General features: G+C 44.0%; 1 protein-coding gene across 1 annotated transcript in view; it reads left to right on the forward strand.

Annotated features, from left to right (window-relative positions):
• The window catches only part of WNT2 (Wnt family member 2), a 48145-nt gene continuing 33338 nt past the window's right edge, over nucleotides 745-15551 (forward strand). Inside the window, exons 1-3 of the mRNA XM_003134756.5 lie at nucleotides 745-1598; nucleotides 3677-3903; nucleotides 9506-9783. Of these exons, the coding sequence (XP_003134804.1) occupies nucleotides 1516-1598; nucleotides 3677-3903; nucleotides 9506-9783 (588 nt within the window). The 5' untranslated portion in view covers nucleotides 745-1515. The remainder of the gene's footprint in view (nucleotides 1599-3676; nucleotides 3904-9505; nucleotides 9784-15551) is intronic.

Raw genomic sequence — 15551 nt, forward strand, 5'->3', positions numbered from 1 at the left:
TAGTGGAAGGGGGTGGCGATGACAGCATCTTTCAGGTTTTTGGCCTTACAGAGATTCGCCCCGTCCAGCCTCTTGCTGCGCTCTCGCCCAGCAAGGGCTGATGCTCCGGCCAGACCAGGCTCTAGGAGTGGGTGGGGGAGAGCGCGTCCTTCCTATCTGGACCGTCACCCCTTCACGCCCTGTGAACAATACAGCGCCCACCCCACCCCCCACACGCATACACATTCCCCATTCCCCAAAGCAGGCTCCGCGGGCGGGCGGCAGGTCCCTCCGCCCCAGGAAAAGAGCAATGGAACAGTTCAGGGCCGCCGCGAGTTCCTGGTCTTCCTTCCTTTCCGGTGATAAACGGCGGGGCTACAAGCCAGTTGCTGTTCAAGATGCTCCACCCGCGGGCTCGGGCCTCTCTTGGCCCTGCAGGGGCCCAGATCAGGAGCAAGTTCCAAAGGGAAAGTGTCCCTTTACCTTCGCAAAGGCTGAGCGCCCCGGCGGCAAGAGGCGCAACCAGTGCTGGGGCGCAGACCCTCGGCCAGTCTCCTCGCCGCCTCGGTTCCTCCCTGCTTGATTTTTTGCGCTCTGCAGCGCCGGGGAGGAGCTGGGTGTGCGTAAAAACCGCATCTTCCCCAGACGCTTTGGCTGAGGACGCCTGGGTGAGGTCCGGAGGGTCATGGACCTTCCCGGCTCCCCTCCCTTCGAGCTCTGTATATAAGCCCAGCACGGGGGAATCAAGGCCACAGGTCTTCCTTTCCCTGAGGCCTGGCCCCTCCCTCCCCAACCTTGCCCTGCTTAGACTAGGCAGTTCCAAATTTACAAGTGCTTGCTCTTCCTTTCCGTGTTAGGGAGAGAAGCGGAGGAATGAGTTGAGAATCATCTCTGGATTCTTGCCTCCTGTGCATAGCTATCTCCTTATCCTCGCCCCTCGTCTCCCCACATCGCACGCTCGGGGACTTCTGTTTGCAGGAAGGTAGCCTTGCCTATCCAGAACGCTCGGTCCTGCGGCGGAGGCCCCACTGATGCTCTTGGGCCGGTGGCTCCTCGAAAGATGCCTGCTCCCGCGGGCGCTTGAGGCCACGCAGAGGTGTTTCTCCTCCCCAGTTTCACCTCACCCGCAGACTTCTCTTGCCATTATTTCATCCACCCTTATATAAAACCCTGCGCCCCCACCCCCAGCCCGGCGCAGCGCCCCCTCCCTCGGCTGCGCCTGGGCGGGAGGGAAGCTGAAGGGACCCGGGCGCGCGGGAGGCGCGCAGAGCTCTCCGGCTGCCCGTGTTCGCCGCCGCGCCTGGGGAATTGGCTGTGGGCGAGGCGGCCCCGGCCGGCCTTTATCGCTCGCCCCGCTGGTCGCTTGAAACTTTATCAGCGAGTCTCGCCACTCGCCGCAGACGCGAGCGGGGGGCGGGGGCGCGGCGAGGCGCCGGCGGCCGTGACGAGGCGCTCCCGGCGCTGGGCGCTTCTGCTCCGGGCACGCATGGCGCCCGCACACGGAGTCTGACCTGATGCGGATGCAAGGGGGTTAATATGAACGCCTGTCTCGGTGGAATCTGGCTCTGGCTCCCTCTGCTCTTGACCTGGCTCAGCCCTGAGGTCAGCTCTTCATGGTGGTAAGTCCACGAGGACGGGCGCGAGGGGATTTTGGAGATGGGAGTGGGGACCGCACTAGCCACATAGACCCTTCCAGGCGGCGCTTCCCCGAGGCCGTGGCAGACGCGGATTCTGGCCCGAACCCCAGCTGCTGCGCCCTCGTATCGCCCTTTTCCTCGGGAGACCATTCGAGTTTTGACAACTCTCCCCAAATCCCCCCATATTCCCACCTTAAATGAGAGCTCGGATGATTGGTTTATTGGGGTCCGGCAGAGCGACAGCAAAATCAGGATCGTTGAGACAAGCGCTAGCCGGGTCTCTAGCTCTACTGGCACACACGTCTGTGTGTGTGTATGTGTGTGTGTGTGCGCGCGCGCGCGCGTGTGAATTCATCTCCAAAACTACAAACGTATCCCCCTGCTCCCCCTCCCCCTAAAAAATGCCTCAAGATAAATGGACCGGGCCCATTCAGGCAGTCAGAAACGGTAGAACCCAAAGCATGTGATTTTTGCAGTATTTCCCATCTTTCCACATTCCTAGTGCTTTCACCCCAGTGGGGCGGAAGAACATTGTGCTGCCTCCAGGTAGAGACTATTGCCTTAATGAGAAGCTCCAGAGCCCAGGGGTTCCAAGATGGTACACTGTTCGAACCCTTTATATATTGATCTTTGATTTATTTTGCACAGTGGAGGAAAGTTGAAATGTTAACAGGTCTTAGCATCCTTAAAAGTTCCAAAGGGAGAGAGTGTCTCCCCAGCCAGAAACTTCTCCATCTCCTTCTGATCTTGAGAGGAGATAAGAGGTGAGAGCTCTCGAAGGTTCTTGCACCTAAAAGTTTCCAAACAGATACTTAAAATGCCCATTCAGAAAGACCTGTTGTCTGTTATGACGGTTTTGTTTTTGTTTTAAGAATCTGGCAAAATGAGCCATCTCAGCCAAATGAAAGACTAGAGCAGGGAACTTTAGGAAGACCCTGGAGCTCTTCAAAGGAGCAAGGGAAAGCGTTGATGGGAAGTGGGGTTCAACTCCTTCCTAAGCTGCTTTGAACAAAAAGGCGTTTAGCCTTGACACTGCTGACACAGGATCAAAGATTGATTTATCAGAGTGACCATTTTTCAATAAAATGACTATTTCTGTTTCCATGAGCATATAAACATTATTTATTGCCCAGGCTTTTTGTCACATTGTCTCTCAGCTGTCACTTAAATATATTTTGGGGGAGTCACAGCTGTAACGATTTTATGATCATATAAAATAATGAAAATACAGGAAAAAGACATTCTCCTTGTTTGATCGCTTCAAAAGACACCTATGGCAGCTTGGGTTATATAAAAGTTACCTTTCTAAACATTTCACAACTAATAGAGAACATCTGGGTAGAGATGATGATGTAATTTTTTGTTAAAGTTTCTTTTCAAAAGTGCTTTATGGAGCTATAACACTGTTTGATTCTTCCAAACATTTAGTGTCCTTAATAACAATAGAAAGATTTTTTTCCCCCCAAGGTTCTCTATAAAAGCCAAAAAGAGCTGGAAAATGAAAATATTTAAAGGATTCTTTCATAGGAAAAGAATGGCATGTTTGTGAGGAGAGTGTAACATCAGATACCAGCAGGTGTTGATTAGATGGATATGGACAGTTTCTTTAAGACACGTAACCATTAGGTCAAATAAATGGGAGTGAGGAGCTTCTAAAGGTCGGCTTCCTCCAAAGCCAAGACATATTGTGTGTTGAGATCAGAGCCTTGGTGGGAAAAGTCTTCGAAGTCTTCTTCCAAAACATACTGCCCCTTCCCCCCAATCCCGTTCTTCCGCTGCAGACCTTGCCTCTCCCACTCTTCCTAAAGCATAATCTGATGGCCCCAGCTTCAAGTCCAAGAAACAATCATCACTCTGTTTTGAGGTGGCTTCTACCAGATCACTCACACACCTGTGCTGCTATTCCAGTGAACGCAAATTAAAATGCCCTCTGCTTTCGGATAACCCCCAAAGGATAAGGAACTCCCACTTGAAATGGTGTCTTGAACTCTTCACTCTCCCGAGAAACACCGTGCCAGGCCTTGCCATTCAGTGTTCTCACTAGTATTGGTCCTTCCCAGGTACATGAGAGCCACAGGCGGCTCCTCCAGGGTGATGTGTGACAACGTGCCAGGGCTGGTGAGCCGTCAGCGGCAGCTGTGCCACCGACATCCAGACGTGATGCGTGCCATCAGCCTGGGCGTGGCTGAGTGGACAGCTGAGTGCCAACACCAATTCCGCCAGCACCGCTGGAACTGCAACACCCTGGACAGGGATCACAGCCTCTTCGGCAGGGTCCTGCTTCGAAGTAAGTCTCCCGCCTCCACGCAGCCCTCGGTTGCTCCCTTCACATACTCACACCCTTAATTTGGTCTTCAGAGTCCCTGCTCATCTTTTCTTGCCTTCTGTTCAGTCAGAAGCTTGTTGTGTTGGGTGGCATTGTCCCTGTTTCACAGTTGAGGACTCAAGAAATCCACAAACTTGTCTGAAGTTTAGGAGGAGACTGGTTACGGATTAGCACGCAGTGCTTCACGCTGATGTCTTTTTAATTCTTTGCTTTGTCCATCCCTGCCACGTCACAACCTTGCCTGCCTGTCTCTCCAGGTTCAGATTTTGTCTCTAGGAGAAGGGAAGCAGCAGCCACAGAGCACTTTTGACTTTTTCACTCTTCTTTCTGGGACTTGAATCTTCTAGAAGGACTGAGCAGACGATCAAGATAGAATGACCCAATTTTTTATTGGCCGTAGATGGTCATTGTTATATTAACATGTCAGTGTTATTAAGTAGCAGAGACAATTCTCTGCTCATCACCTTTGACCTTCCATTCAGCCACTCAGCTTTGGGTCACTCTGTTCCTAAATTAAACATTTTTTCCCCCAGTAAGCTGTAAATTCTATAAGGCAGGGACTAATCTGCCTTCCGTGTACCTTACTTGGTAACTTGTGTGTGGCAGGCATCATTCATCCTGTTGGTGGGTGAGTGAATGAATGGATGACCTTGCAGTTGAGTGCCTATTTTCCAGGTACATTTTGGGTACAAGGATATTTATGGAGGGTAGGAGTGGGAACCATAGAGGCAGACCTGGGAGATATTGCAGGTTTGGTTCCAGACCACCACAGTAAAGCAAGTCACAGGAACTTTTTTGGCTTTCTAGTGCATCTAAAAGTTATGTTTATACTATACTGTAGTCTACTGAGTGTTGAAAAAACAATGTACGTACCTTAATCTAAAAGTACTTTATTGCTAAAAAAAAAAAAAAAAAAAAAAAAAAAAAAAAAAAAAGCCAACTATCAGCTGACAACGAAGGGTTGCCACAAAGCTTCAGTTTGTAAAAAAAAGAAAAAAAAAAAAAAAACACAGTATCTGTGAAGTGCAATAAAGCAAAGTACAGTAAAATGGGGTATGCCTGTGGTTTTTTTCCATTTTTTAGAAAGAGCATTGAACATTATCTGATTACACAATGAACATCTTAAAAGTTCTGAGCATAGAAAGTAGCTCACTAACTGATACACGATCAGAGAAAATGAGCTGAAAATCAGATTTTATTTTCAAAAATATCCATCCCTTAACCTGGCCTCCGTAACATTCTCCAAGGTAGCGCATTCCATTTGCTACTGGGAAATCTGACTGAAAACACAACAGTTTATGTGCGAACCCCAGAAACAGGAAACTTTCCACTTGTTTTTTGCCCGCCGCCCCCCACCCCCATTCCTAAGAAAATCATTTGGGCTCTGCACTTGGTAATGCTTAACAGAGGGTGTTTCTATCATGTAATCATCACAGCCCTAGGGTTTTATGAGGCCAAATGCATAACCGAATGTCTCTAAAATCCCCCAAGGGCGTAGTACTTTCACTCTTAGTGTATCCCTAAAGTTAATTTACTGCGATATTCTGCAATTTTATTCTCAAGTTTAAGAACTATATTCTTCTGCATTCCTTTTAGAGTTTCGATATGACATCGCAAAATTTTTGAAAGGATAATGATAAATTTCAGCTACATGGAATTTCAAGACTTCACCTAGATTAGCTCACCAGTGAATCAATTAAAGTGCTAGACCTTATCAAACAGAGTTTGCAAACATCCGGAACAAGAAATCTTTGCATATCTATTATGTAAGCTCTCGATGTTTAAGATGTGCCAGGATTTTTCCTTTTCAAAATTCTCACAACCGATTTTCCAATGATTACAAATTAAGTGTACTTTTCATTTATAAAATGATCACCTGTAGTTTATGAAAAATCCATTTCGATGTCTCCATATTGAAAACAAAAAACAAAAACCCAACCATTTAGATCACAAATCAAAGGAAGCAATTTTGACTACTGATCCTAAAGGTAGCATATCTGCCAAAGCTGGAGATTCATCCACAAAATACTTTAACTTAACTTGGCAATGTTTATTACTTCAGAGCTGTAGCGTGGCTTAGAGGGAAAAGAGTATAAATAGAGGAAGGAAAACAAGTTTGACTTAGTCTAAAGCTTCAGGTAAATTAGAGGCTATAACTGTTACTTTCTTCAGATTTCTTTCAGATGAAGCTGAGTGCCTTGCCAAAGTACTCAAAACTTAAAACACTCATGATACACAATTTCTTCCTGGACATTTACGTAAACTCCTGTGACTGTCAGTGATGATTTTGTGTTGGTTATGGGAAGGCTGCATTTGGCCTAAGGTAGCTTATCCTGGACATAATCATGAAATTCCAATGAAGCTATCCAAGGAGTTTTACAATTAATTACTTGGAGGGAAATTCACATCTCAGAGTTGTAAAGAACTCGCCTTTGGAAACCTCAGTGTCCTTATAGATGAATAGGAAATGCAAAGGCTATACCATATATAAGGAAAGCATAAAAGTTACTGACATATCCCGTGGTTATAGGGAAATGGAGGACATCTGCCTCTTTTGCTTCAGAGAGCTAGAGTAAGACAGAACGATTTTTAGGAACTTTGTAATTTGCTCATTCAACCGACTGTCCAGACCCAGGCAGAGCAATGTGAAGACTGAACTAGTAAACTCAAAAATAATCCTTCAAGAATCTGAATACACATCTAGAATTCTAGAATAGGCCTTAAACAAATAAAAATGATCAGTTTCGGTTTTGTTTAAAACAAACAAACAAACAAAAAGCAGGCATATAAAAGAAAGGAGTTGAACAACCCACAACCTTTCAGGAAGCCTAGTCTAGTGTCTGGCCCTCCCAGCCGCCTGTCCCAGCCTATGCACTTAGTAAACACTGCTTGGCTTATCTCAAGCCAAAAATCAGAGAAACTTCAATAGTAACACATCAGGAAGTCTAAATATCACCATGTAGATTTGGATTTTGTTTCATATTGCAATGGCTTTAAAAAGAATCAGTTTTTCTAAGAGAGGCCCAAGACCAAAATTTGTTTTGTTACAAAGCCAACTCTTGAAACGTGCTACTATTTCACACATAGCATTTTAGTGATTCATCTAAGACACTTAACCGAAAACATCTTAAGGCCCTATCTACATGATACCAAAACATCTGGAGGTAAAATGAAAAATTATTGAATGTGCTATTTTTTAATTTAAATAAACAAATATCCAGCTATTTAGTAATGCATTTGAATGATACATGACAAGTATTTAGGAAGGTGATGGCTTTGCTTTGGAAATTATTTCTGAAATGTAGTAGATTTTATTTTTATTTTATTTTTTGTCTTTTTGCTGTTGTTGTTGTTGCTATTTCTTGGGCCGCTCCCGCAGCATATGGAGGTTCCCAGGCTAGGGGTCGAATCGGAGCTGTAGCCACCGGCCTACGCCAGAGCCACAGCAACGCTGGATCTGAGCCGCGTCTGCAACATACACCACAGCTCACGGCAACACCAGATCGTCAACCCACTGAGCAAGGGCAGGGACCGAACCCGCAACCTCATGGTTCCTAGTCGGATTCGTTAACCACTGCGCCACGACGGGAACTCCTGAAATGTAGTAGATTTTAAATGAGTTTTTCCATTTCAGTCAACAAGTCAATCGTTTGCAAGTTAGGCCAGGATGCATTCGGTGCCCGGACAATTTATTCCTCTACTAACTTTCGGAATACTGTCTGGTCACTGACGTGCCATCATCTGCATCTTCCACAGCTTTCCCCTAAAATGCTATCTCATGAAGTTTCTCTTCTCCCTCCTTAAAAAATAGGACTAAAGCAAAATATATTACGCATTTGGGAGTTTTCAGCCACGTGATCTCTAAATGTGAACTCCAAATCCAAAACCAGGCTCTAACAGATCAATGGGAAAACTATGGACAAGGTATTTTCCTAACAGTAAAATGGGTAAAATAAAAGTTTTATGTAATCGAAAGCCACGCCAGAGATTAAGCCACATTTGCATCTATTAGTCATCTTTCACAAAACGTCTCAATTCCACTTAGAAAATCTGTGATCCTTATAATCTGGAATTCTAAAACAGCTCCCATGACTATCACATTCTCTCTGGAGAGCACCACCTGCTACCTATGGCAAATATTCATATAATTGATTTTACCTGACTACAAGGCATGATTGATTCTTTTTTTTTTTTTTTTTTTTGATGATTAGAGGTTTCGGGGGAGATCTTTTTTGAAGGCTGAGGTAAGTGCCATTTAATATGGTGTAGATACGTTTTCCTGATTTTTAATAATGAGACTAGCAGAGCAAATATTGCAAGGGATGTATAATAAATTGTAGCACTGAATGACAAACAGAAACAAGCAGGGCTTCAATGCGAAAAGGTGGTTTGTGCTCCCAGCTGTGTGGTTCAAAAACCAAAAAAAAAAAAAAAAAAAATCACACTCGTCTTGACATACTGAATCACCACATGGCTCTCCATTTGCTGCCCTGCACTGGCATCAGCTTGTTCAGCTTCTATTTTGATTGTTGATATATTTGCCGCAGCAACCATTAATAAAAAGGCATGCTAATAACAATGAAATACAGCTCCACTTGAAAAATGAGGTGCACACAGACCCTAAAGAGCCTTATATCTGTCACTATACCACAATACCGTGTTATGAGTTACTACAGATTATTAAAATAATTTAATGTAGTTATTGCACTGAAATATGTACCTTTCAGCCTGTAAGTAAAAGTAGCCTGTGCTCTAATAAAGAACAATTCTAAGAAAGCACCCCAAAGGGTTCTTGCCCAAGTCTAATTATAGGCGGTAAATTTGTTTCCTTCCAGAAAAACCAAAGAAAAGCTTTTCACTGTCTTTTACCCAATCCCAGTGATTAGTGCAGGTGTTCCAGAAGAAAGTAAATTCTCCTTAATAGTCAGACATAGTATGTAACTCAAGGATATTGCATATTGCCTTCAACAATCTCTCGGTTACTTGTGAAAGTTGATGCCAAGCCAAAAAGCCCTCCAGAGTTAACAAAAGGGGCTGGTTCCTGCCTTGAACTGTCTTGCCACCTTAGAATTCAGTATTTCTGTCGCAATCAGATCATGTAAATGCATCCGAGTGGCTGCAGTAGCATGAATACCAAAATATACCGTGCAATGACAGAACTGTAGAAATCAGACGGTGGCAGATGAGAAAATGAAGGGCTGGAGGTGTGACACTCCCCTCTTCTAGGACATGGAGGATTCTAGGTTAGAGCAAGCATGTGTGGGAGACTAATGCCAAGCCTGGAACTGGCTGGGCAGGGCAGGCTTGTGCTGCACTTTCTTTAAGACTCTACTTCCTTTAAGGAGCGTTGTCAAACAGTTACCTAAACTGATAAAAGCTTGCATTTGTGGAGATGATTCATATTAAAGAAGGGGCCTTGGCTCTAGGAAAGAATTCTTCAAGGAGACTTTGTCTAGCATCAAAGTACGTCAGAGGCAGAACAAGGATTCATCAGCCATCGTGTGAAAGTTCCTCAGAAGGAGCAAATTCCAAACCGCTTTTAAGAAAAGCCTTTTTGTTACAGGTAGCCGGGAATCTGCCTTTGTGTACGCCATCTCCTCAGCTGGAGTTGTATTTGCCATCACCAGGGCCTGTAGCCAAGGAGAATTAAAGTCCTGTTCCTGTGACCCGAAGAAGAAGGGAACAGCCAAGGACAGCAAGGGCACCTTCGACTGGGGTGGCTGCAGTGACAACATTGACTATGGGATCAAGTTTGCCCGAGCATTTGTGGACGCCAAGGAAAGGAAAGGAAAGGACGCCAGAGCCCTGATGAATCTTCACAACAACAGAGCCGGCAGGAAGGTATGGGCTACAATGCAGTGGTGCTCAGTGGGTAGACTGAGTGGCCTTAAAAGTCGCTTAAGCTGAGCTTATCTTAATCTCTCCCAGAGTGGATAGAATGCTATGGTCACAGCTTTCCACTGTTCCCCAGCCCAGGGCCGTTCCTTCTAAAGAATACCACCCCCCTGGGCTAGAGTGGCCCTCCCACGCTCTACCCCCCAGCCCACAGCCGAGCTGAAGCCCACGCACTGCTTCTGGCACTGTGCAGAGTCAAGAGCGTCATGGTCCCTCTGGATACCTTCCCATCTAGTGTGAGGACAGTGCTTCATCCCACAGACCAATGTGACACTGCAAGCTTGCGTCTAAGACCCAGAACATCCTCTTCTCCAACTTAATATGAAGGCAACTTACCAGGCAAGCCTTGTTAGCTGCTTCTAGATTCAGGGAGGCTCTTTGTAGAACCAGATCCAGCTTTCACTCTTAAAAGCCCCAGCTTGGGGTTTCCGGTACTGGATGAGCAAGTGGACTAGGGGAAGACTTGCTCCAGAGGGTCACTCTGGCCCCTTAACCTCTGGTCCTGACTCAACTGGGCTGTGGGTCTCTGGTCAGTCCCTAGTTCCCATTTGTAAGATGAGGAAACAGGCCCTCCAAAGCTCAAGGTCGTAAGGAGAAACCGAGGAAAGCCAGGACTAGAATTCGGGTTTCAACTCCCAGCCCTGGGGTGCTTTGCCCTAGGATTAAACCACTGCAACGCCAGTGTTCAAATCCACTGATGAGCCATGTCTTTGGGCATGGTGGCCTGACCAGAACAACCAGAGAATCTCAATATGCACATTCAACCTCTATATGGAAAGCATAAACTGACTAGGGCAAGCAAACATTTCAGTCAGAACTATTCTAGAATCATCTAATTGCCAACAACATAACCATAATTTGGCTTTTATCAACACAACATAAACATGTGCTTGGTATTAATAAACAAAGGTCACATGAAATTGAAAGGTCCCCAGGGGGGGCTTTTGTAGGAAAAAGAATAGAAAAGAACATAGATCTGTTTGGATGAAAACTCTTTTACTAGGCTCACAGAGAGAACAGATCTCATTTAGAGGAAGTTGGAAGGAAAGAAGTCTTGCTTAGCACATGGAGTAAGATGAGTGTGACCTGAACTGTTTACAAATAGTACCTTTCTTGAACTTTAAAAATCAACATTCCTTATTTTCATGAATTTATGAACTTATAGTGACTACTGCCAAGAATATAGACTATGGTTGTGCAATCCTGAAACTATTGGTAATTACTGTTTGTGCAATGCTTTAGATAAGGAAAAATTTACACTGACCTTTGTTTTGACATTGATACCACATGAATAGGTTATAAAATGTGGTGTCTCTGATAGGAGTATGCTGCTCGGTTATTCAAGCAGGGTATGCAGTTAGATCTCTCGGACAGTAAAGATAAAAGCGTGTGGTCGTACACTGTGTCCAAAATAACATTCACTCATCAAAATAAATGTTAATTTTATTTAATAGGTCACTAAATATTGAACGATTCCACTCTTCGAGACAATAGATCTTAGCTATTATATTGTAGGCTCTGAATAACTATGACTCTTAATGTAAATCACATGATTCCTCGCTGTGTCGAGGTGAACAGCTGTCAGGCCTCAGATATTCTCCTGCCTACTCTGCAAAACTTAGGAGGCTACTTTTGATTGGAATAAAAGTGCACACACTGACTTTTTAAAATGTGGCTTTAATTAATGGTGGGTGGGCAGACTTTTTCAAGGAGATGCATGATGTCAGTGAATATGAACTTTAATGAGAGTAAATGTATCGAGATAAACATGCGTCTCTAATTCTGTTCTTGCGGTCATTAGACCCCCAGCCTCCACTCCCCCTTCGTACCAGCAGAAGGTCTGTGGAATCAAAATGAGAACAGGCTGGGCTTGTGTTTGAAGGCAGGCCTCCCAAGCTAAACCTCCGACTGGCCTGGTGCTAGAAAATCCCGGCCTCCAAGGCTGAGAGCAACATCCGTTCATTTTTCTTTCATCTTTGTGCTTTTCAGGATTGCCCAAATTGTCCAATACAATCAGCTCTTACTTTTTAAAATGGGGGGGGGGGTGGAGTGGGAGCAATGTATTTTAAAAGAAAAACCATGTAGTCCAAATTGCTACGTAGCCAGCACTACAAATCAGAATTCAACACTGCCATTCACAAGAGGCCTTAATTCCCCCCTAATATTTGAGCAATTCAGTTCCTTTATTATAGCGGCTGGTTAGAGCACCCTCATGTGTCTCTAAACAGTAACATCATTTTAGATCTTCTGTGCGGTTATATCATTTTATCCTATCACAGCCTCAGCAGAATTTGTAATAACGTTTCTTTCCTTCATGTTTACTTGAAACTCATCTTGAGTTTTCCTACCTCCAAAGAGGACTATTAATGAGTCTTCAAAGGATCAATCTACCATGCTTATTTCAGCAGTTCTTTTTTAGAGCTCAAGAAGCCATGCTATGAACACACTAAATTATATTTTAAGACAGGTTAAGGTAAATTATAAGCTAGAGGTACTTGGTCAATATCCACCATTTATTTTCTTTCAGGAGCTTGAAAATGGCTTTTAAATTAGTCCATTCTTTCCTCTGTGTGGAGTTATCGCAACTTCTTTTACCTTTCCTAAGAGAATTTGTCTCAAAATATTCCATGTACTCAGTCGAATACTGCCCTTCAATCACTGGACATTGCCATAAGAAGAATTCCATAAAAATACTTCCCCCCTAAAAAGTATTTCTTACCATGGTGAAGATGGAACACGGCATCTGAGGTGAAACTCACCTTCATCCTACCCCTGCAATGCCATTGGCTTAGATCTCTGAATTCAGGCTCTCTTGGGCGTAAAGGGAATTGCATGGCACTGTGGGATGACAAGGGCAAGGTGAATAGCTTAAACCTGGCATGTAGTTGAGGCTCAGTAAGAAGAAGCTCCCTCCCCGTGAGTGCTGTGAAGGTTCTTTGAACTCAGGGTGCAGAGTCCAGGCACAAATCCAGTTTGAACTAGTGCTAAGGATTCAGTCTGATCTCTCCATGTACCCACAGACTTATCTTCAGCACAGTTTAATGTAGGAATAAAACACAGGAATATAGTATAGAATAAAAAACAGGAGTTAACATACAAAAGACTTCCAAAATGCTTTATAATTTGATCTCCCCAAAACTCTTGGAGTTCCCATCATGGTGCAGTGGTTAATGAATCTGGCTAGGAACCATGAGGTTGCGGATTCGATCCCTGGTCTTGCTCAGTGGGTTAAGGATCCAGTGTTACCATGAGCTGTGGTGTAGATCGCAGACGTGGCTCAGATCTGGCATCGCTGTGGCTCTGGCACAGGCAGGTGGCTACAGCTCTGATTCGACCCCTAGCTTGGGCACCTCCACATGCCGCAAGTGCAGCCCTAGAAAAGACAGAAAGTCCAAAAAAAAAAAAAAAAAAAAAAAACCTCTTACAGGCATTAAAAATCAGTATTAGTATTTCTATTTTTCAGATGAGAAACTAGGCCTCAGAGGGATCAAGTGACTCATACAGGGTCACAAAATCATGAAGTGCTGGGCTTGGGGGTGCAAACCAACTGTGATCACCCTTTTGTTCTTATCTCCCTTTCTGTGTTGTCTCTGCTGAAAATTTCTGAGAAAGACAAATTGATGGTATTTCTATATTAAAACAAAACAAAACAAAACAAAAACAGCAGCAGCAGTGCCCTTGGAGGGGTAGTTTATTGATGATTTCTCCCCCTTTGTGTGTGTAATTTCACAAGTTTTCTAAAATGAGTAATGTGTTTTTTTTTTTTAACAAAAGGGGAAACGTTGTTTCAAATGCTAAAAACATGACTTCTTCTCATAGTGAGCATCCCCAAAGCAACCCAGCCTTGTTTGGTGGCTTCCCCAAATTTCACCTTAAGGCACTGTAAGTTTGAGGGCGCTATTCCTCTGTGCCATTGGACTAAATTTTGTATTAAGTGGTATGCAGACAAGAAGAAGACCAAGTTCTGACCACAACACACTAATTTTAGTCAGGAAGACAAGTGAAATACAAGTGGAAGGCAAGCTCTCTGCTAGGTGGTATAACAGAAAAATCACAGAAAGGGCTGTTCAGCTGAGGAGAGAAAGGTTATGTCATAAAAGAGTTTAAGCTGGAGGTGAAGATTTCCCGAGGCTGAGACAGGGGAAATGCTTTCCAAGATGGAAGGATTACAAGACAAAGATACTAGAGCAGAAAGAACACCAAAGCGGAGGAATGACAAGGGTGCTAGGGTGGAGCTCATGACTGAGAATTAGTAGGAGCTGAGCTGCACATTTGAGTCTGGAACCCGTAGCTGCCACGTGGAGATATCGGGATGCCACTTGAAGCAACAGGAAGGTATTGAACAATGTGGGAGATGCTAAATACGAAAGTTCCAGGTTTATGCCCTGTTAATTTCTCTAGAATATACTTTAAAAGAATGACAGATTCCAAAATCCAAATCTTCTGTAATAGGTTTAAATGAATGACTTTAAAAAATAGACTTACCAGGAAAACTATGAGAAATTTCTACCTCCCTGAATTTTATGTTCAGCCTTAACCTATACATACCAGACTGATATAGATAGTAAGCTTCCTGATGGAGAGTAATTAGAAATTAGCATTTGGTAACTGTGTTGATATTTTTAGCGTCATGTTTACACTATCATCAGCTCATTAGGAGTTCTTAGCTATTGGCATCATCTTGACTGAGGCAGTATGAAGGCGGGGGCTCTAGGGTGGGAACCTTGATTCCAATACTCAAGCGTGACCTTGGATGGGTTACCTGCCAAGGACTGCTACATAAAATATGCACCAGGTTTTAAGCAAGCCTAGGAGGTGGGTACCATTATTATCCACATTTTGCACATGAAGAGACTAAGGTCTATAATAGGGTGGCCAGAAGTAGGAAACAATTTATTGAACTTATTTGCTAGCTGAAATCCAAACTTAATTTCACCTCCCATATTTTACATTTATATACATTTAGATATCCAGTATTTTATATATGAGAAATTTGGAGGGTAAGAGCACCCAGAGTTTCGAGCTCCACACCCTGCCCAGTCAAGGTCAGTGCTGTGGAGCCCTGGGCCTGCCCCTGAGATCAGCCCACTGGAGCTCTGGTGCAAAGCAGATCCTTCCACGTTCCATCTATGGGAAATACCTCCAAAGTCAACCAAAATGGATATTGCACAAGATGTAAGCCCAGCCTTATAGGCAAGTAAATCTTGACCCAAATAAAACTTCCAAGAAGAGATCCTGAGATGGTAGTTAAGATAAATAATACACAATGGGTCTGAGCAAAGAGAACTGGGCATGATTAAAAAAGAAATCACTCAAAAAGGAGTATCAATAGAAAAGAAAATGATAAAACTGAACTGAACTACAGAGCCAGACTGCTTTAAACTCCTGCACAGCCTCACCCTCCCTTCAAGAATGTTGAGCATCCTCACAACTTTTACAACTTTCACTTAGGACAGATTTATTTTCTGATTGGTCTCCCAGTTCAAAAATTTAACTCATTTTGAAAAACTACATCAGTTCTGCCAGCCTCAGCTCTGTCTGTGGGACCCAAAAACAGTATGTGCTTGATTCCATTGATCTGTTACCATGTATGAATGAAAAACTAACCAGAATTAAAGTCCTAAAGCAGAACATCTCTAAACAAAATTGTTATGGTTTCAGGTAAAGTTCTATTATTCATAGAAAATGTTTTTTTAGGAGTTCCTGCTGTGGCA

The sequence above is a fragment of the Sus scrofa genome, chromosome 18 (assembly GCF_000003025.6).
Source record: "Sus scrofa isolate TJ Tabasco breed Duroc chromosome 18, Sscrofa11.1, whole genome shotgun sequence".
NCBI classification, from domain to species: Eukaryota; Metazoa; Chordata; class Mammalia; order Artiodactyla; family Suidae; genus Sus; species Sus scrofa.